General features: G+C 41.8%; 2 protein-coding genes and 1 long non-coding RNA gene across 3 annotated transcripts; 1 reads left to right on the top strand and 2 right to left on the bottom strand.

Annotated features, from left to right (window-relative positions):
• Positions 1 to 6,589: 6,589 nt before the first annotated feature.
• Positions 6,590 to 10,538, bottom strand: cetn4 (centrin 4). Its single transcript, XM_061834147.1, has 5 exons — positions 10,308 to 10,538; positions 9,956 to 10,111; positions 8,491 to 8,619; positions 8,281 to 8,418; positions 6,590 to 6,801 (listed from the first exon to the last, which is right to left on the bottom strand). The coding sequence occupies exons 1-5, from the start codon at positions 10,308 to 10,310 to the stop codon at positions 6,712 to 6,714; spliced, it is 516 nt and encodes a 171-aa protein (XP_061690131.1). The 5' UTR covers positions 10,311 to 10,538; the 3' UTR covers positions 6,590 to 6,711.
• A 166-nt stretch (positions 10,539 to 10,704) lies between these two features.
• Positions 10,705 to 14,439, top strand: bbs12 (Bardet-Biedl syndrome 12). Its single transcript, XM_061834143.1, has 2 exons — positions 10,705 to 11,117; positions 11,772 to 14,439. The coding sequence occupies exon 2, from the start codon at positions 11,786 to 11,788 to the stop codon at positions 13,547 to 13,549; it is 1,764 nt and encodes a 587-aa protein (XP_061690127.1). The 5' UTR covers positions 10,705 to 11,117; positions 11,772 to 11,785; the 3' UTR covers positions 13,550 to 14,439.
• Positions 13,208 to 14,568, bottom strand: LOC133508315 (uncharacterized). Its single transcript, XR_009797025.1, has 3 exons — positions 14,431 to 14,568; positions 13,423 to 13,550; positions 13,208 to 13,313 (listed from the first exon to the last, which is right to left on the bottom strand). It is a non-coding gene; the product is annotated as an uncharacterized LOC133508315 (long non-coding RNA).
• Positions 14,569 to 15,878: the final 1,310 nt, after the last annotated feature.

The following is a 15,878-nucleotide window of genomic DNA, read 5'->3' as shown; positions in this document are numbered from 1 at the left end:
TGGAGTTTGCATGTTCTCCCCGTGCATGCGTTGGTTTTTTCCGAGCACTCTGGTTTCCTCCCACATCCCAAAAACATGCAACATTAAGTGAACACTCTAAATTGTCCATAGGTGTGATAGTGAGTGGTGCTGTTGTTTGTCTCTATGTGGCTTGCGATTGGCTGGCAACCAGTTCAGGTTGTAACCTGCCTCCTGCCCGTTGACACCTGGAATAGGCTCTGGCACTCCCCGCGACCCTCGTGAGGATAGGTGGCAAAGAAAATGGATGGATGGAAGTTGCGGCTCGAATAAAAACTTGCATCGCTTTCCCGTTTTTGCGTAAAACGTCCCAATCGCATTTTCAATGCAATCATGGACACTACGTGCTTTTCTTTTTCTTTTTCGCCTCCTGCCCGTTGACTGCCGGGAGAGGCTCCAGCACTCCCCGCGACCCTCGTGAGGATAAGCGGCGAAGACAATGGATGGATGGATGTTTGGCATTGCTAGGGATGTGTCTTGACTGTACGTCCACCATATTGAATGGGTCAATTTTACTTACTTCGAGTGGCACACTCACTAGCAATGCTGCGACTTACTAAAGGTTCCGAGTAGTAGCGACCTCGCCTCGAATTAAATTCCCAACGCGCCCCGTGTTGATATCGTGTGTGTTTGTTGTGTCAGTACGACGAAGTGTAATGCAATTAAATGTTTACAAAGATACAGTATGTGTATGCAGCCAGTAATTTCTCAACAAAACGTGATTTGTAGTAAACAAATTTAGGACTAATGTCATTGAAATTGGATCATTTCGGGCCACGTGCTTGGAATCGGCGTCCTATGAGGTGAGGCTAACCCGCCAAGCGTTTAACGACGTTAAACGAAAAATGAAAGTTTGATGATTATTTCGAGGGCGCGTTCGTGACACGCTCGTTTTCGAGCGGAAACTGACGACGCCACACGGGCAGAAAAAAAACGTGCGGGCGGTGTCGGGAGTTTGCCTTTCCGGGCAGGTGACGAAGGCATTCGCCATTTGTGGTGAGCGAGAGTGTGGAGAGGTGACACATATGTCAGCGGCTTGATTTTTTGGGGGGGGGGGGGGGGGGGTATTACCATCGAAAAACTTTTGACGTCCATCCGGTTTCGATTGCCCTTGTAGTCATTGGCGTCCTGAGCCCAGCTGACTTTGGAGCCAGTGTGAAAGGTGTTCAAACACTGGAAAAATCTTGTACTCATTAGCATCCACCGTAACGCTCCAACCCTTGACGTGCGAACCGACGTGTTAACCACGAGGTCACCGTGCAGTTGCAGTTCTCTTTCATGACTCTGATACTAGTACTCCAACTACTACTTTTGCGTAGCTTACAATGATTTGCAGTAATATCAATTAAGAATCGAGCAAAATACAGTGCCTTGAGAAGTCATGTTTTGCTTGAAGAAAATTGGGTCAACCAGTGATTAAATTCAAGGGTCCACTTCCTTTTTCCACCCAGCACTGTGAGCGTTAAAATCTTATGAGCTATAAAAATTTAAAAACTATCTGTAATTGTTTGTGTGGTATTATCTTAAGCAGACTTTTGAGTTATTGTTGTGCTTTAGATGTAGGTCGGAATACACTTGATGACATATTTAAGCACAGATTAACAAAATTCCGAAGGGATCTCGCACTTTTTTTCCCCCCAGCCACTTAACAGGGCTGTGAAATTTCCGCGGATTTGCAGAAATTCCGCGGATTCTGTTATGAAAAATGTGATTTTCACATAGGGGGTAGGGGTAAGGACCTTACTTGGCTTTTAATAGGCTCGGGCGGCGACCAGGCCTCCTACACCGCGGCGGAGTTTTGCGCCGGCTGAACGTAGAACACGTTTCGACTGCAATTCGGCAAAGCCGAGTAAAAATTAACGCTGGGTGAGAATAACGTGACCCGGCAACACATACGTGAATTTTACCGACAAACGGCATCACCATACTTCCTCCTTTTACGATTTGGCGGCATTCGCACCCACTTCTGTCTTTCCTGTCTCGGTATTCGCTTTGAAACGCGTGTTAGATAATAATGAGGAAAAAAAAACACTCCCAGGAGTCTACGAGAATATGACAGAATGTCTTCCGCAAGAAGGGACGTTGTGCAACGGGAAGACGGTGAGGAAAACTATGTGCGAAAAAAAAATCGACAAGGAAAACGGCGTCAAAAATCCACAAAATTAGAATTGGCAACGAGTACCTGCATGAACTCATTCGTAAAAATCAAGGAGCCGCGCAAGGGTTACTGCGTGCTATGCCACCAAGATATCAATTATGGATCAGGCGGGAAGACGGTGGACCACGTACAAGGGAAAAAAAAAAAACATTCTGAACTCTTTCCAAACTTTTGAAATGCCTATTAAAGTTTTCTTTTATAAACATTTTTTTAAAATTATTGACATTTTTTCTTACTTTTTTTTTTTTATCAAGAGATGTGCATGTGCAATTTTTAGATATTTCACGGAGGGCACAGGAGCAAGGTGTAAGTTATCTTAGGTCAGGCACAGTTAAAATGGCGTCCATTTTTTTAACATTTTAAAAGAAAAAACTTAAAAGGAGACTTCCACTTATTTGCCTCAACAATCTATCCAATAGGTCATGAAATATGTACTCTATTTTGACAAAGTGATGTTAAATCCCCTCTCATTTAATAGTGTTTCGAGAAGATTTTTATCGACAATTACGAATTTTCAGGGGTGCTGGCATTTTCGCAAGTCACATGTCCTACGTGCCCGGATGTAATGCGTTACGTGCCGTTTGAAACCTTCGATTCCACGGGGCACCATTTATGCCCAGCGCTGATTTCTCGGATTTATCCTCATCTGATGAAGAACTAGTAGTATCGGTTGATCGGGAAGACGGAGGAATACTTCCACACATCCGCGGATGTTGGTCATGTGACACGCGAAAATGGCAGCGCCCATGAAAATGCGTAATTGTCGATAAAAATCTTCGCAAAACTATTAAATGTGAGGAGATTTAACATCACATTGTCAAAATGGAGTACATATTCCATGACCTATTGGATACATAAATGCAAACCAGTGGAATTCCCCTTTAATATGTATTTTATGTGGCAAAATGTAGATCAAAACTAGTCAAATCTATAGTTGTTGAGACCAATTATTTTCTTGCAGAAAATGCTCAGAATATGCCATATTACGTGTTAAATTTGTTGATGACCCCCCGCGCCCCAAGATCTCCCACCTTAACTTTACTTGGATTTTGTCTCCCTCATTTAACAGCCCCCGATTAAACGTCTACGTAATAATTATTGAAAAAAAAATAATGGAAGGAGGCCTTGTGGAATAAAAAGTGGTCTACTGAAATAAGAAATGAAGTCAACTTTCCAGTAAAAAACAAAAATTGCAATATCGGCAAAAATCAAGAAAGTTTTCGGGAGATGTTCAAGTCCTCTGAATAGGAAAAATTCCTATTTGGACTCAAGCAGAACTTGAAATTTACGTTAGTACAATAAAGTTACTTGAACTTGAAATTTCATCTGAAATTATTTAATCATCATTTTTTTCCCCCCCACAAAAAAATCTGTTTTGTGTGAAATTCCATTTTTTTTATTATTTTAACTGTTTACTATATAAAAATAAATGTTCCAGTGAGCCCCCTTTTTTTTTTTTTTTAATTAGATTTGATTTTCAGGTCACGTCGCGCAGCGCTGCTTTTTCTTTCGATTCTTTTTTTTTTTTTTGAGATTTTGTTGATCCATCGTTCCCTTTGACGCGATGACGTCGTCTGTCGCCGCGACACACAATAAGGTCATGACACGGCGTTTTCGGTGAAAAGCGAGGGCGTGCCGTCTTATTGTAAACGTACAGGAAGCAGGTAAAGGAGGGCGGGGGCGGGGGATGGCCAACTCTGGTCAGGCAGGAATCACAAAAGCACGACGTGTATTTATACTGCGTTGATTCATTTAAAAATATGTTTTTATGTCATGATTCTCACAGGAATGAGTCAAAGCACAATTTCACGTAGGAAATTTATAAATGTCTAAAAAGAATTGTTTCCACCATTTTTTAACTGGGACAAAGGAAAGTATGATAAAGTGCACCTCTAAGACATTTTTTGCTAAGGTTTTTTTTTTTTTTTTAACAAATTTCTTGCATTTTTTTAATCATTGATTTTTTTTTCAAATAAATTCTATATATTTATATTTGTATAATTAACTTTTTAGCGTAACTAGTTTTGTTAATACTTGCTCAAACATTTTAATACATCATACACTGATAAGTATTCACTGAAATATTTTATTAATTTCAAGTGTTTTTAGTGTTAGTTGTAATTATTTTTTTGGGTAATTTAACGTTTTAATATTTAATTTTTAGCGAATAGTTCTCATTTTTTCATTCAGTTGTATAGCTTTTATTTGAATTTTCATTTTTGTATAGTACAATGCGGATTGAAAATCTACCCTCAAAAAGATTCTTTGTAAAAGTTCTCAAATTTGAATTATTTGCATACTTTACATAGAATATTTTCAGTTGAATTTAAAAATAATAAATTAAGAAATACTTTTTACCATATGTATGAATAAATATTTTTACTGTAATATATGTGTACTGTATTTTGATATATTGATATTATTTTGAAAACGAAAATTTCACATTTCCTTATCAAAGTGTAAAATAAGTGCATCAATATAAAATTATTTTAAAAACTCCCCCTGCTAACAAGTTTCATTTATTTTATTTCACTAATATATTGCCTCATACGAACATGCAACATCTTTTTTAAATCTTTTGTGTCCATAATTACAAAAATTACACAACGATTAATTACGGACACGTTGAACACAAAACATCTGAAGAGGAAAAAATAAAAATAAGTGTACAAAAACAGAGACAAATGTAAGTCACATACCTGACTGCTGTAAGTCGGCTCGTTCAAGTGGCGATGACGCCTAATGGCTTTCCTGACTTGTTGGGGGTCTTTGGGTAATAAGAGGCTGCCCACTTTTTTTGCCTGACCTTTTTCTATTCCGATTATTATTAATAAGGGTCCCCTTATTACCGGCAAGGAAAGGGTTGTTTTGGAAAGTGCGGTTATTACGGCGGCGCAGCAGTGGGAGGATTGCGAGCGAAGTCGACCAGACCGCAGCGGGAGGGGGAATCACGGAGCGCCGCGACATGTTTGATTCAAAACATCCCATTTGGAATGGAAAACGCGAGAAACGGCTTCTTCCGCGATGAGAAAATGACCATTCTTCCCTCAACCAAAAAAAAAAAAAAAAAAAAAACTCTATATAATTTTTATTAGATGAATGGCAAATGTGACTTGCGTTTGTTGTTGCCACGGTGACTCACTGAGTGAACGCACTTGCATAGGGTAGAGCGTGGGTGTCAAACTCGAGGCCCCGGGGCCAGATCCGGCCCGCCGCGTGATTTTATGTGGCCCGCAAAGCCAAATCTAGAGTTTCCATTTCCACGATTCTTGTAAAAATTACAAATTGTCAGATATCATAAATGATCAAGTTGAGATATTTACAAGCATTTTTGAGTTACCAAACATGAATAGTTGGAAAAACACATTACCCTTGATTTCTGATTCGGATTCTGGTTCATAAATTATGTAAACATGATTAGACGATTAAACATTTTTGTTTCACAGTCAAAACTGAGGGAAACCCAAACTACAACATGAGAGATTAATTAGTTTGAAAATCTGAAAGTGTAAAAAGATTCTTTTAACACTATTTGGGGTTTTTGAATTTGCCATTGTTTTGGATTTAAATGTTTTTATTTTTCTCAATTTTGTTGATTTAGTCTATTTTTCCATACTTTTTTAAGTTTCTATTTTCAAATACTTTAATATTTTGGAAAGATATGTGATTTTTTTTTATTGTCAATTTTTCCCCCACAAAAATCTTTTTTGTGAAATTATATTTTTGTATTAAAACTGTTTACTATGTAAAAATCTATTTCCAATATTTTAGTTTACTTGAATTATTTTTGGTTTAAATTTTTTTTTAAATGTGAATTAAAAGGGAATTTATTTGAATGATATATTACATATACATTATAAAAAATATACAACTTTTCACTTTCATTTTTTGTGTGATCAATGTCTTTAATATAAAATTTTTTGCATTTAAACTTCCCATTTGTTTAAATCAGATATGTTTTATTTAAATTTTATATATAATAGCATAAAACAAATGGCCGACTGGTGTTCTCGACTGATGCAACTTCCAGGACCACTGAGGGGAAAAACTAAAAACTACACTTTTGATGCAAAAATATTTGACGCTGTCGTCATGTCACACTTAAAAATGTCTTATTTTCCACCGCTACGTTCAAAACAGTGGAAGGAATTTGTTTATAAAAAAAAAAAAAGAAAGAAAAAAGAATAATAACGTTGCCGTACTTGTCGGAAAAGGAACCTCACAACAGTATCCGGTTCGATGCGACGAGGTTTGGGCTGAAAGTCGACCCGTCGGCCTCTTTCCCTGCCCCCCCCCCCCCCCCCCATAAACATTTGTCTTTTTTTTAAGTGTGTGACATGAGCAGAGTTCCCCGGATGACTCATCTTTTATCCACTTCTGCTGACTTGAGAAAATAATAACACATACAACAGCTATGTTCAAAAAGCGTCATTTTAATGTCGAGTGGGAAAAAAATGTTCTACAGAAGTCTATTTACACACAAAGTTGGGGAAAAAAAACAAGCTTTTTTTTTTTTTTTTTTGAATAATATTTCATCAGTAAAGGTTAGTTTTCTTCATGATGCGCAAGAACTCCTGTTCGTTGACTTCGCCGTCGCCGTCCCGGTCGGCCTCGTCAATCATCTCCTGCGAGACCACAAAAGGCACCTCGTAGCTTCTGGACTATTTTGGGGACTTCGTTTCAGTTGGAACCGTGACTAACTAGTGACGGGAGCAGTTGCGGCCATTGTCTTGATGCGTCTATATCGCCATGGATTTATTTCTAGTCACTGTTTATTTTCTTTCTGCAAGGCATTTGTTATTAAAAATAAGCAAGAGGGAGGAGCAAGGAAATTAAGATTAGCTGGCACTGAGTTTGGTTTTTGCTCTTCGGTTGATTTTTAGTCGTGTTAATTTCTATTGTGCACTCGGGCATTTGTGATCGAGGAACAGTCGTACTAGTAGATTATGCGTAGTCATTTTTATCGTGCAAATATGAGTTTATTGTGAATAACTAACGAGCAGAAAGTTCATTATTATAACGGCACGTCTACGCTGACAGTGGCCAAACATGACACGGCATGGCATGCATGGATATTCCCCAAAAGGACGGACGGACAGACAGAGAGATGGATTTTCTCCAAAAGTACGGACGGACAGACGGACAGACAGACAAGATAGATTTCCCCCAAAAGTACAGACAGACAGAGAGATGGATTTTCCTCTGAAGTATGGACAGGCAGATTTTCCCAAAAGTACGGACGGACAGACAGACCGATAGATTTTCTCCAAAAGTATGGACAGACAGAGAGATGGATTTTCCCCGAAAGTACGGCCGGACAGACAGACAGACAGAGAGATGGATTTTCCCCAAAAGTACGGATGGACAGACAGACAAGATAGATTTTCCCCAAAAGTATGGACAGACAGACAGAGCTGGATTTCCCCCAAAAGTATGGACGGACAGATGGATAGATTTTCCCCAAAAGTACAGACTGACAGACGGATAGATTGATTGATTTTCCCCAAAAGTACGGACGGACAGACATGGATTTTCCCCTAAAGTATGGACAGACTGACAGATTTTCCCCAAAAGTATGGACAGACAGACAGACAGATTTTCCCCAAAGTATGGACAGATGGATAGATAGATTTTCCCCAAAAGTATGGACGGACAAGACAGATTTTCACCAAAAGTACGCACGGACGGACAGACAGAGATGGATTTTCTCCCGAAGTATGGACAGACAGATTTTCCCCAAAAGTACGGACGGACAGGCAGACAGCTGGATTTCCCCCAAAAGTATGGACGGAGGACCGATAGATTTTCCTCAAAAGTATGGACAGACAGACAGATTTTCCCCCAAAATACGGACAGACAGACTTTCCCCAATAGTATGGACGGATTAAATCATTATTATTATTATATCTTCCTTTCTTCTGTATCCATGAAATAGATTTTCTCAACTGTGATACGGATCCACCTGGTTCTGCTCGTCTGTGCGTAATGCTCGAGCATGCCATGCACTTTTGACTACTGCCTACTACCTCGTCGCTTTGTTTTCTACTGCGCGAGGTGCTCGTGACTGCGTCGGACTCCGGCCGTACTATCGGTGGTCTCAGTACCTGCAGTTCTTCGTCCGTGAGGTTCTCGCCCAGCTCCTTGGCGACCCTCTTCAGATTCTTGAAGGAGATCTTCCCCGTGCAGTCGTCGTCGAACAGTCGGAACGCCTTCATGATCTCCTCTCGGGAGTCCTTCTCGCTCTGGGGACGGCGTCACATATTTACGTACGCGCTCGGCGAACCGGGCCAAAAACCATCGTGTCGCGGACGCACCATTTTCATGGTCATCATGCTGAGAAAGTCGCTGTAGTCGATGGTTCCGGAGCCTTCCTTGTCGATGTCGGCGATCATCTTCTTGATTTCCTCCTTCTTGGGTTCGAACCCGAGCGCTCTCATTGCAACCTGACGCCAAAATGATAAACCGCGCCAAGAATTCAAACACCATTGAGCATTTTACACCAGAGCCGACATGATTTTCAGGCTATTGTCTAAACTATGAAGGCCACCCTGAAAAGAAAGATAGAAATAATCACCGCATCTTATTGCTGGAACCTTATAAGCATAAAGTCCTTTTTAAGCAAAACTGTAATTAGATCAGCTGGTAAAGCGTTGGCCTCACAATTCTGAGGTCCCGGGTTCAATCCCGGACCCGCCTGTGTGGAATTTGCACGTTCTCCCCGTGCCTACGTGGGTTTTCTCCGGGCACTCCGGTTTCCTCCCACATCCCAAAAACATGCAACATTAATTGGATACTCTAAATTGCCCCGAGGTTTGACTGCGAGTGCGATTGGTCGTTTGTGCCCTGCGATTGGCCGGCGACCAGTTCAGGGTCGTTGACAGGTGGGATAGGCTCCAGCACTCCCCGCGACCCTCGTGAGGATAAGCGGCGAAGAAAATGGATGGATGTAATTGACGAAAAAAAAAAAACTGTCTTACATTTGAGGTTATAAATTTTACAAGAATAAATTTTAGATGAAAGTCATTAAAATATTTGAAAAAATGTATTACAATAGTACTTACAATAGTCTTAATAAATGTTTTGGGTTTTTTTTTTTACATAATGTAATTTTACAAGAAAAATGTACAGTGTCGGAGGACGCTTTTTGGCACCTTGAAATAATCATTTTCCCACATAATTTCATCTTTTTAAGGTCATCCAACAAATGTACACATCACAAACATAACTAAAGTAAACAATGCAATTTTTAGATGATTTTCTGTACTACGGAGGGAGAAAAAAATTCTTCCAAGTGTTCACTGGAGTGGGAAAAAAAAACTTAACGTGGTAAATAGTTGACACACCCTGGGCAAAAAGTGAAATCAAGTATTTTCTATAATTGGTAAAGCGTCTTTTAATATCTGTAGCAATATTTTGGCCCACTCTCCCTTCATTATTTTAATTCAGCATCACTGCTTTCGCACCAAAAATCTTTTGTCAATTCAAGCACTTTCTCCAGCAGTTTTAGACGCTCCAGTCCGCTACTTGACGCATGAATTCAGGGATACTACAGGGTAAAGCTCATAGTTCGGTTGTGAAATGAATTTTTTCAAATAACACATTCCTGGATCTGACTTTTAACGCGATCCTGTTTCACTTTTTCTGACACTTTTGTTTTGTAGTATGCCGAGAGATTTTTTTTCCAAATATAAAATGTGTACCTGGAGAACTCCCGCTCTGGGGTAGGAGATTTACCCTGTACAATGTACATTTTTATTATTATTATTAATAATGAGTAACCTTGAGCTCTTTGACGTCTATCTTGCCAGTGCCATCAGAGTCAAAGAGGTCGAAAGCTTCCTTGATCTCCTGCTTCTGCTCCTCGCTCAGCTCGATTTTCGAGCTGGTCTTCTTCTTTTGGCTCGTTGACGGCGCTGTTTTTCGGTAAGCCGTCGCCTGGAAGCATAACCAAAACAAAACAAAAAATGTATATACAAACACAATAAATGAGTTAGTTTGGACAGCCACACTTGCTCAAATTAAAGTGCACGTGCTATGGACAAAGACGCTCGCTAACACGAATAAAAAGATCCGATTTGAAAGCAAATGCGTATTTTATATGAAAAGAGGACCATTGTGCAAAAATGTATACCATTGAAGTGGCGTTGCCAGGAGAGATGGAGTGGGGAAAAAAAAGTCAACAAACAGGAGGAATCCCGGAAGTACTTCGCAACACGTTTTTTTTCGTCACTCACGATTCCTTTTCCGTCCTCTACACTCAAAAATGCAAAAAACTGGTTTTGCTATTCACACTTTTGTTAAAAACGAGACGTGCCGACGTTTTTATGCTCGTCGTCGAAGTCAAGCTAGTCGTTTGATTGACTTCCTTTGAACGTTTCAACAAGTGCTACTTTCCCTCTTTTTGTAACATGATAGCCAATAGGAACCGTTCAACGGCAGGGATGTGGCCTTGTCGACCAATAGCGGAAAGATGTAGGCGGGACGTTATGTGATGCAACCAATTGTTGCGGACCTTTTTTTTTTTTTGTATCTTTCGTAACCAAGGGAAATGACGCGTGCGCAGTTGTGGTACAGACGAAAAAAACACGCGGTACGCCTTGCCCGTTCGAATCTCGGTGTTTGCAATGAGTTGGGCAAATGTCATCATCAGCCAATGTCTGGTGTGGATTATTTGTTCATTTTTGGCAGCATACTCGCCGTTTAACAAGCAAACGGTTCAAGAATGCTACTAAACACCAGTTCCGAACGCAAGAGCCAATGAAACCCGGTATCGTCCTTGGTAGCCAATTGCAATACGGAGTAGGCGGGATGTAACGTGGCCCGCCAATCATCGCGCGCGAGCCTTGTTCGCTTAGCAACGAGGCAAACTACGCATGCGCAGTCGTGATCAATGTGGATAACCCGATAATGGAAGGCGGAAGACAAAACAGTACGGAATAAGGTAATATTATTATGATTATCTTTAATAATCGAAAGATTCTTCAAAGCGTTATGAGGAGAATTACTTGAGGTTTATTTCTCATTTGTGTTGCCCAACTGTAGTGTACGATAAATAGGCTTAATCATCTGAAGTCATGTTAGCCTAGCTTGTACAAGCATGATCCTCAAAAATGTTCGAATGTTGTGTCAATCTTGAATATCAAACTGTAAAGTTCCCGTTTATATTTCACACACCTGTGCAGTTTCACACTTTAAGGAACTAGTTCTTAGCCATATTCTAACTGAAAACTCGGAAGCTCAAGTTTCGTTTAAGAAAAAGCATTTCTTTTTTTTTTTTTTACCCGGCTTACATTTTGACATTAAAATCGTACTATTAACAGAATTAAGTTGTATTTTTACATCCAATTTGGCTATTGTTTTTAGATTAAAGTTATTACATGAGAATCGTCTTTTCAATGTATTTTATTTTTTATGAGAATATAATTTCATTTTAACACATTTAATATAACAAGAAAAAAGTCAACACAACAGTTTATAAATATACCTAACAATATTCTTATTTTCTTAAAAATTTAAACCCGTAGTGTATTTTTTTTTTCTTTTCAGTGTAGCCTTCATAGAAAACATTTACAATAAGTGTTATTTTATTTTGTAGGCTCTACTGTAGTCATGCTGGGAAGCACAATCCTAAATCACAGACAACACGTGGGACTGCAGCAGCTTTTTACACTGGCCGCCGTCGCGCACTCCACGTTGGGACCCCATGAAAATTACAAGTTCATTCAGGATGAAGCTACAGGGGAGTCGGTTCTGGTTGGGTCATGTTTGCGCATTCTGGAAAACCTGGACCTGTCCACCTGTGCCGTCGGCCAGCTGGTTCACGAGACTGTTCGGGCACACCACGAAGTTTATCGCACGGGGTCCGAATACCTGCTGTTTTTCGCCGGGGCGTGGAGTCGGGCGGCATTATCGTGCTTGCAGCAAGGGATTCCCGTGTTCCGTATCGTTGAGGGCATGACCAAGGGCGTGGACTTGTGTGCAGACATTTGCGCGAAAAGCAGGATTTCGTTCGATGCTCTCTGTGCGTCTACCCGGAAGCAAGTTATAGAGGCAACATCCGACACCCAAGTCGAGAAAGGAAAAAGGCAAATCAAGCTAAGTCGCTATTTTTGCCACAACAAGCCCGAAAGGATTCCAGTGCTAGAGTCGAGTCTTCCTGACAACGCACTCTTGGCAAATGGACTGAGCCACGGATGCGACGATGCGATGCAATTAGTCATTCAAGCCAGTTGTATGCAGTCCAGAGACAACCTGGGTTCTGCTTTCGACGTGACTAAAGTGACAACGTGTGTGTTGGCAGGCTTCCCAGAACATCACTCTCAAGTTTGCCCAGGCTGCGTCGTTCTCCTTAACGGAGAACAGACTTCTGTGGCGCATCGCCTCAAGGACAAACCTCTGGACGTCGTTCTTATCCGTGGCGATTTATCGCACACCTACCGCCATCTCGGCTTTAAGAGGCCCGCAGGTGTGCAACGTGTTGCCAACCAGTCGGATTTGTTAAATTTGAGCGACGAGGAAGAGTGGCTTGACAAGGTCCTGGCGCTCCTGTCTCACCTGGAAGTGGACTTGGTGATCGTCAGTGGGCGTGTCAGCGAGGCTCTACTTCAACTCTGTTCTCGGCGTCGGATACTTGTGGTTGGAAAAGTTAAAGCGTCTGTTTTAAAGGAGATGGCTAACGCCGTCGGAGCCGTTCCGGTCACATATGCGACACAGTTGAGTAAGCACTGTGTTGGCAAGGGTATTCACGTGAGCATATGGAGGGAAATTCAGAGCCACGATGGGGCCGCGTTAATCGCTGCCAATATTTACGCCGGAGGCAGCACCCGGTTGGTCACGGCCGTTATCACGAGTTCCGTGCACGGGAAGCTGCAGGCCCTGGAGGACCGTTTCTGGTCTTGTGCCTACCGCGTACACCACGCCCTGAAAGATAAAGCGGTGCTGCCTGGCGCCGGAGTCACGGAGATGCTTTGTATTCATCACCTGATCAAGAAAGCTGATGCAGAGAGTCCCAGAAATGGGACTGGTGGTTCTAACCCCTACCTTGGTGTTGTCCTGCACTTAATGGCAGACAATTTTACAGAATACCTATCCGTCGTGATGGCCAACTCCACTGGGATTTCACAAGTCAAAGCCAGGACTGCGGTGAAACAGAAACTACAAAACTTCAACGACATTTCTGCAGACTTTTCACAACTTAACTTAGACTCTGATATTAGAGAGCCCTCCAAAGTCTTTGACAATCTTACCGTCAAGCAGGAATCATGGAAGAAGGCCTTGGATCTGGTTTTGCTTGTTTTGCAGACGGACGCCGAGATCATTACTGGTGTAGATCAAAGCGAGGCTGGTGATCATGCAGGTCTTGAGTTTTTATGACCTTGACAGGAAGAAGAGACATTTTACATATCATACATATTTGTTGTTGTTGTTGTATACAGAAAACTGTGCTTATTTATTGTTTATTATCCTGGGAGTCACGAAACTAGGACCCTGAGATCTTCTAGGGTTAGGGAGTCTGGCAAATAATATTCTATAAATAATGTTGTATCCTCCCTACTTTACCTTCAGGGTAATTATCTGGCACTGGCTTCGGGATGATTGCTTCGTATCATAAATAAGTCATCATAAATTGAGAATAAAAGGCACAATTCGTGTTTCCATTTTTAAAAAGAAGCCTTTTCCAGAACAAAAGATGTAATATTACGAGAATCAAGGTGCACTCCAAAATTTACGTGCTACTTTTTAATTAGGAAGGAAGGAATCTATGGTCGTTACGCTCAAGTGGTGTTCGGATTAGGGTTTCTTTTCGTCCCCAGTGAAGGGTCTCTGGACTGCAAATATTTTGAGCACCCTTGTATTGGGTGAAGGATTTTCTTTACGCTCAGTCGATCTAAAATAGTACTACTCATGTCTGCCACATGGGAGAGACAGATAGTTACTTGATGAAATTTGCCGACACCTGAATAGCGGGAATGGTTGTTGACGAGGAAACATTATATCCAAACGCATCGTCCGAGAATTCAATGCAGCCATACATAGATTTTTATAAGCGCTTTTCCTCATTCTGGTCATGTGTGAGGTGGAGCCTAACCCGGTCTACTTTTGGTGAAGGGCACTTTACATCTTTGACTGGTTCTCACCTGGGGACGATTTATTCTTCAATGAACCTAATATTTCTGGAATGTGAGAGGAAGCTGGACTACTTGTAGAAATCCACATCGACATGGGAGAACATACAAAGTCCACACAGGAATTACCTGAGCTGAGATCTGAAAGCAGAACCTCAACACTTGTCGGGCAAACATGCTAGCCGCTAGCCCTGGAATTGAAAAGAAATGATTAAAAAAAATGAATGTAGATGTTATGGATGAACATGAATTAAATGACATATTGACACGTTTCGGGTAATGCGATTGCTTGTCGAGTTCCTCGGTTTAAGGGAGTTCTGGGAAGGAGAGTCCTGTCACGTTTTAAAATAAGGTTAGCAGTGTGGGAAAACGTGACACCCAAGGAGAGTACACTGGAGGTATTTAAAACCAGACGCAAACCGTAAATCTTCATTTGAAGCCACCCCAGGCATTGCAAGACTTTGGAGGCTTTCCTTTCCCGGTGGCAGGGAAAGAGGCTGGCACATCTGCCTCACAGTCAGAGGTTCGGAGTTCAGATCTCTGCTTTCCGTGGAGTCTGACTCTCTGTGCTTTATCCTGGATTCAAAGTGTCTAAACTGTTCGTAGGTGGGAGTGTGTGCACGGATGGTTGTCTACATGTGCCGTGCAGTCGTCTGGCATCTCGCCTAAGGGGAGAAAATGGATGAGTAGATCAATCTTAATTTGGAGTACTTTGAGCGGCCCAGAACAAAGTGAACATGGGTGGGGGGGGGGTAGTCCTGGGATACTAATTCTATTCACACGCACTTGTGTGGAATGTAGCACGTCAACAGTAGTCCATCTCTAATTGAATATATGTTTGTTTTTAGACCGCCTTGATATTATGCTACCAAGCTCTTGGTACATTTTTGTAGGCGTGAAGGAAAATCCAGGTAATGCAAAGTCAACACGTTAATAGGTACGGATATCTCTGGAAAAAATATCCTGACCGATTGCGTTATCAAGTGGCTAAAACCTGAATGCTGAAATTTGCATGTTTTGATTGAGGTTGGCTGGAATGTTTGCTGTAGTTTTAAGTCGGTTCACGCAGCTTTGTGAGTCTAAACAACCAAGACCAGCGAGAAATCGGGTGTATCCGGAAAATCCATCCATCCATTGTTTAACGCTTTTCCGGGTCTGGTAGCTTCAGCAAAGATACCCAGACTTCCCTTTCCCCAGCCACTTCTTTTCAGCTCTTCCCGAGGGATCCCGAGGCGTTCCCAAGACATGGTCTCTCCAGGGTGTCCTGGGTCGTCCTCGGGGTCTCTTTCTGGTGGGACGTCACTAGGGAGGCGTCCAGGAGGGATCCAGATCAGATGCCCCAGCCACCTCATCTGGCTCCTCTCAATGCGGAGGAGCAGCGGCTCGACACTGAGCCCCTCCCTGATGACCGAGCTCCTCACCCGTTCTCTAAGGGCAGAGCTCGGACACCCTGCGGAGGAAATTCCTTTCGGCCGCTCGTGTCCGGGATCTTGTTCTTTCGGTCACGACCCACAGCTCATGCCCATAGGTGAGGGTAGGAACGTAGATCAACTGGTAAATTGAGAGCTTTGCCTTTC

This window comes from Syngnathoides biaculeatus, chromosome 11 (genome assembly GCF_019802595.1).
Source record: "Syngnathoides biaculeatus isolate LvHL_M chromosome 11, ASM1980259v1, whole genome shotgun sequence".
Lineage (NCBI taxonomy): Eukaryota > Metazoa > Chordata > Actinopteri > Syngnathiformes > Syngnathidae > Syngnathoides > Syngnathoides biaculeatus.
This window is presented reverse-complemented; position numbering and strand designations above follow the sequence as displayed.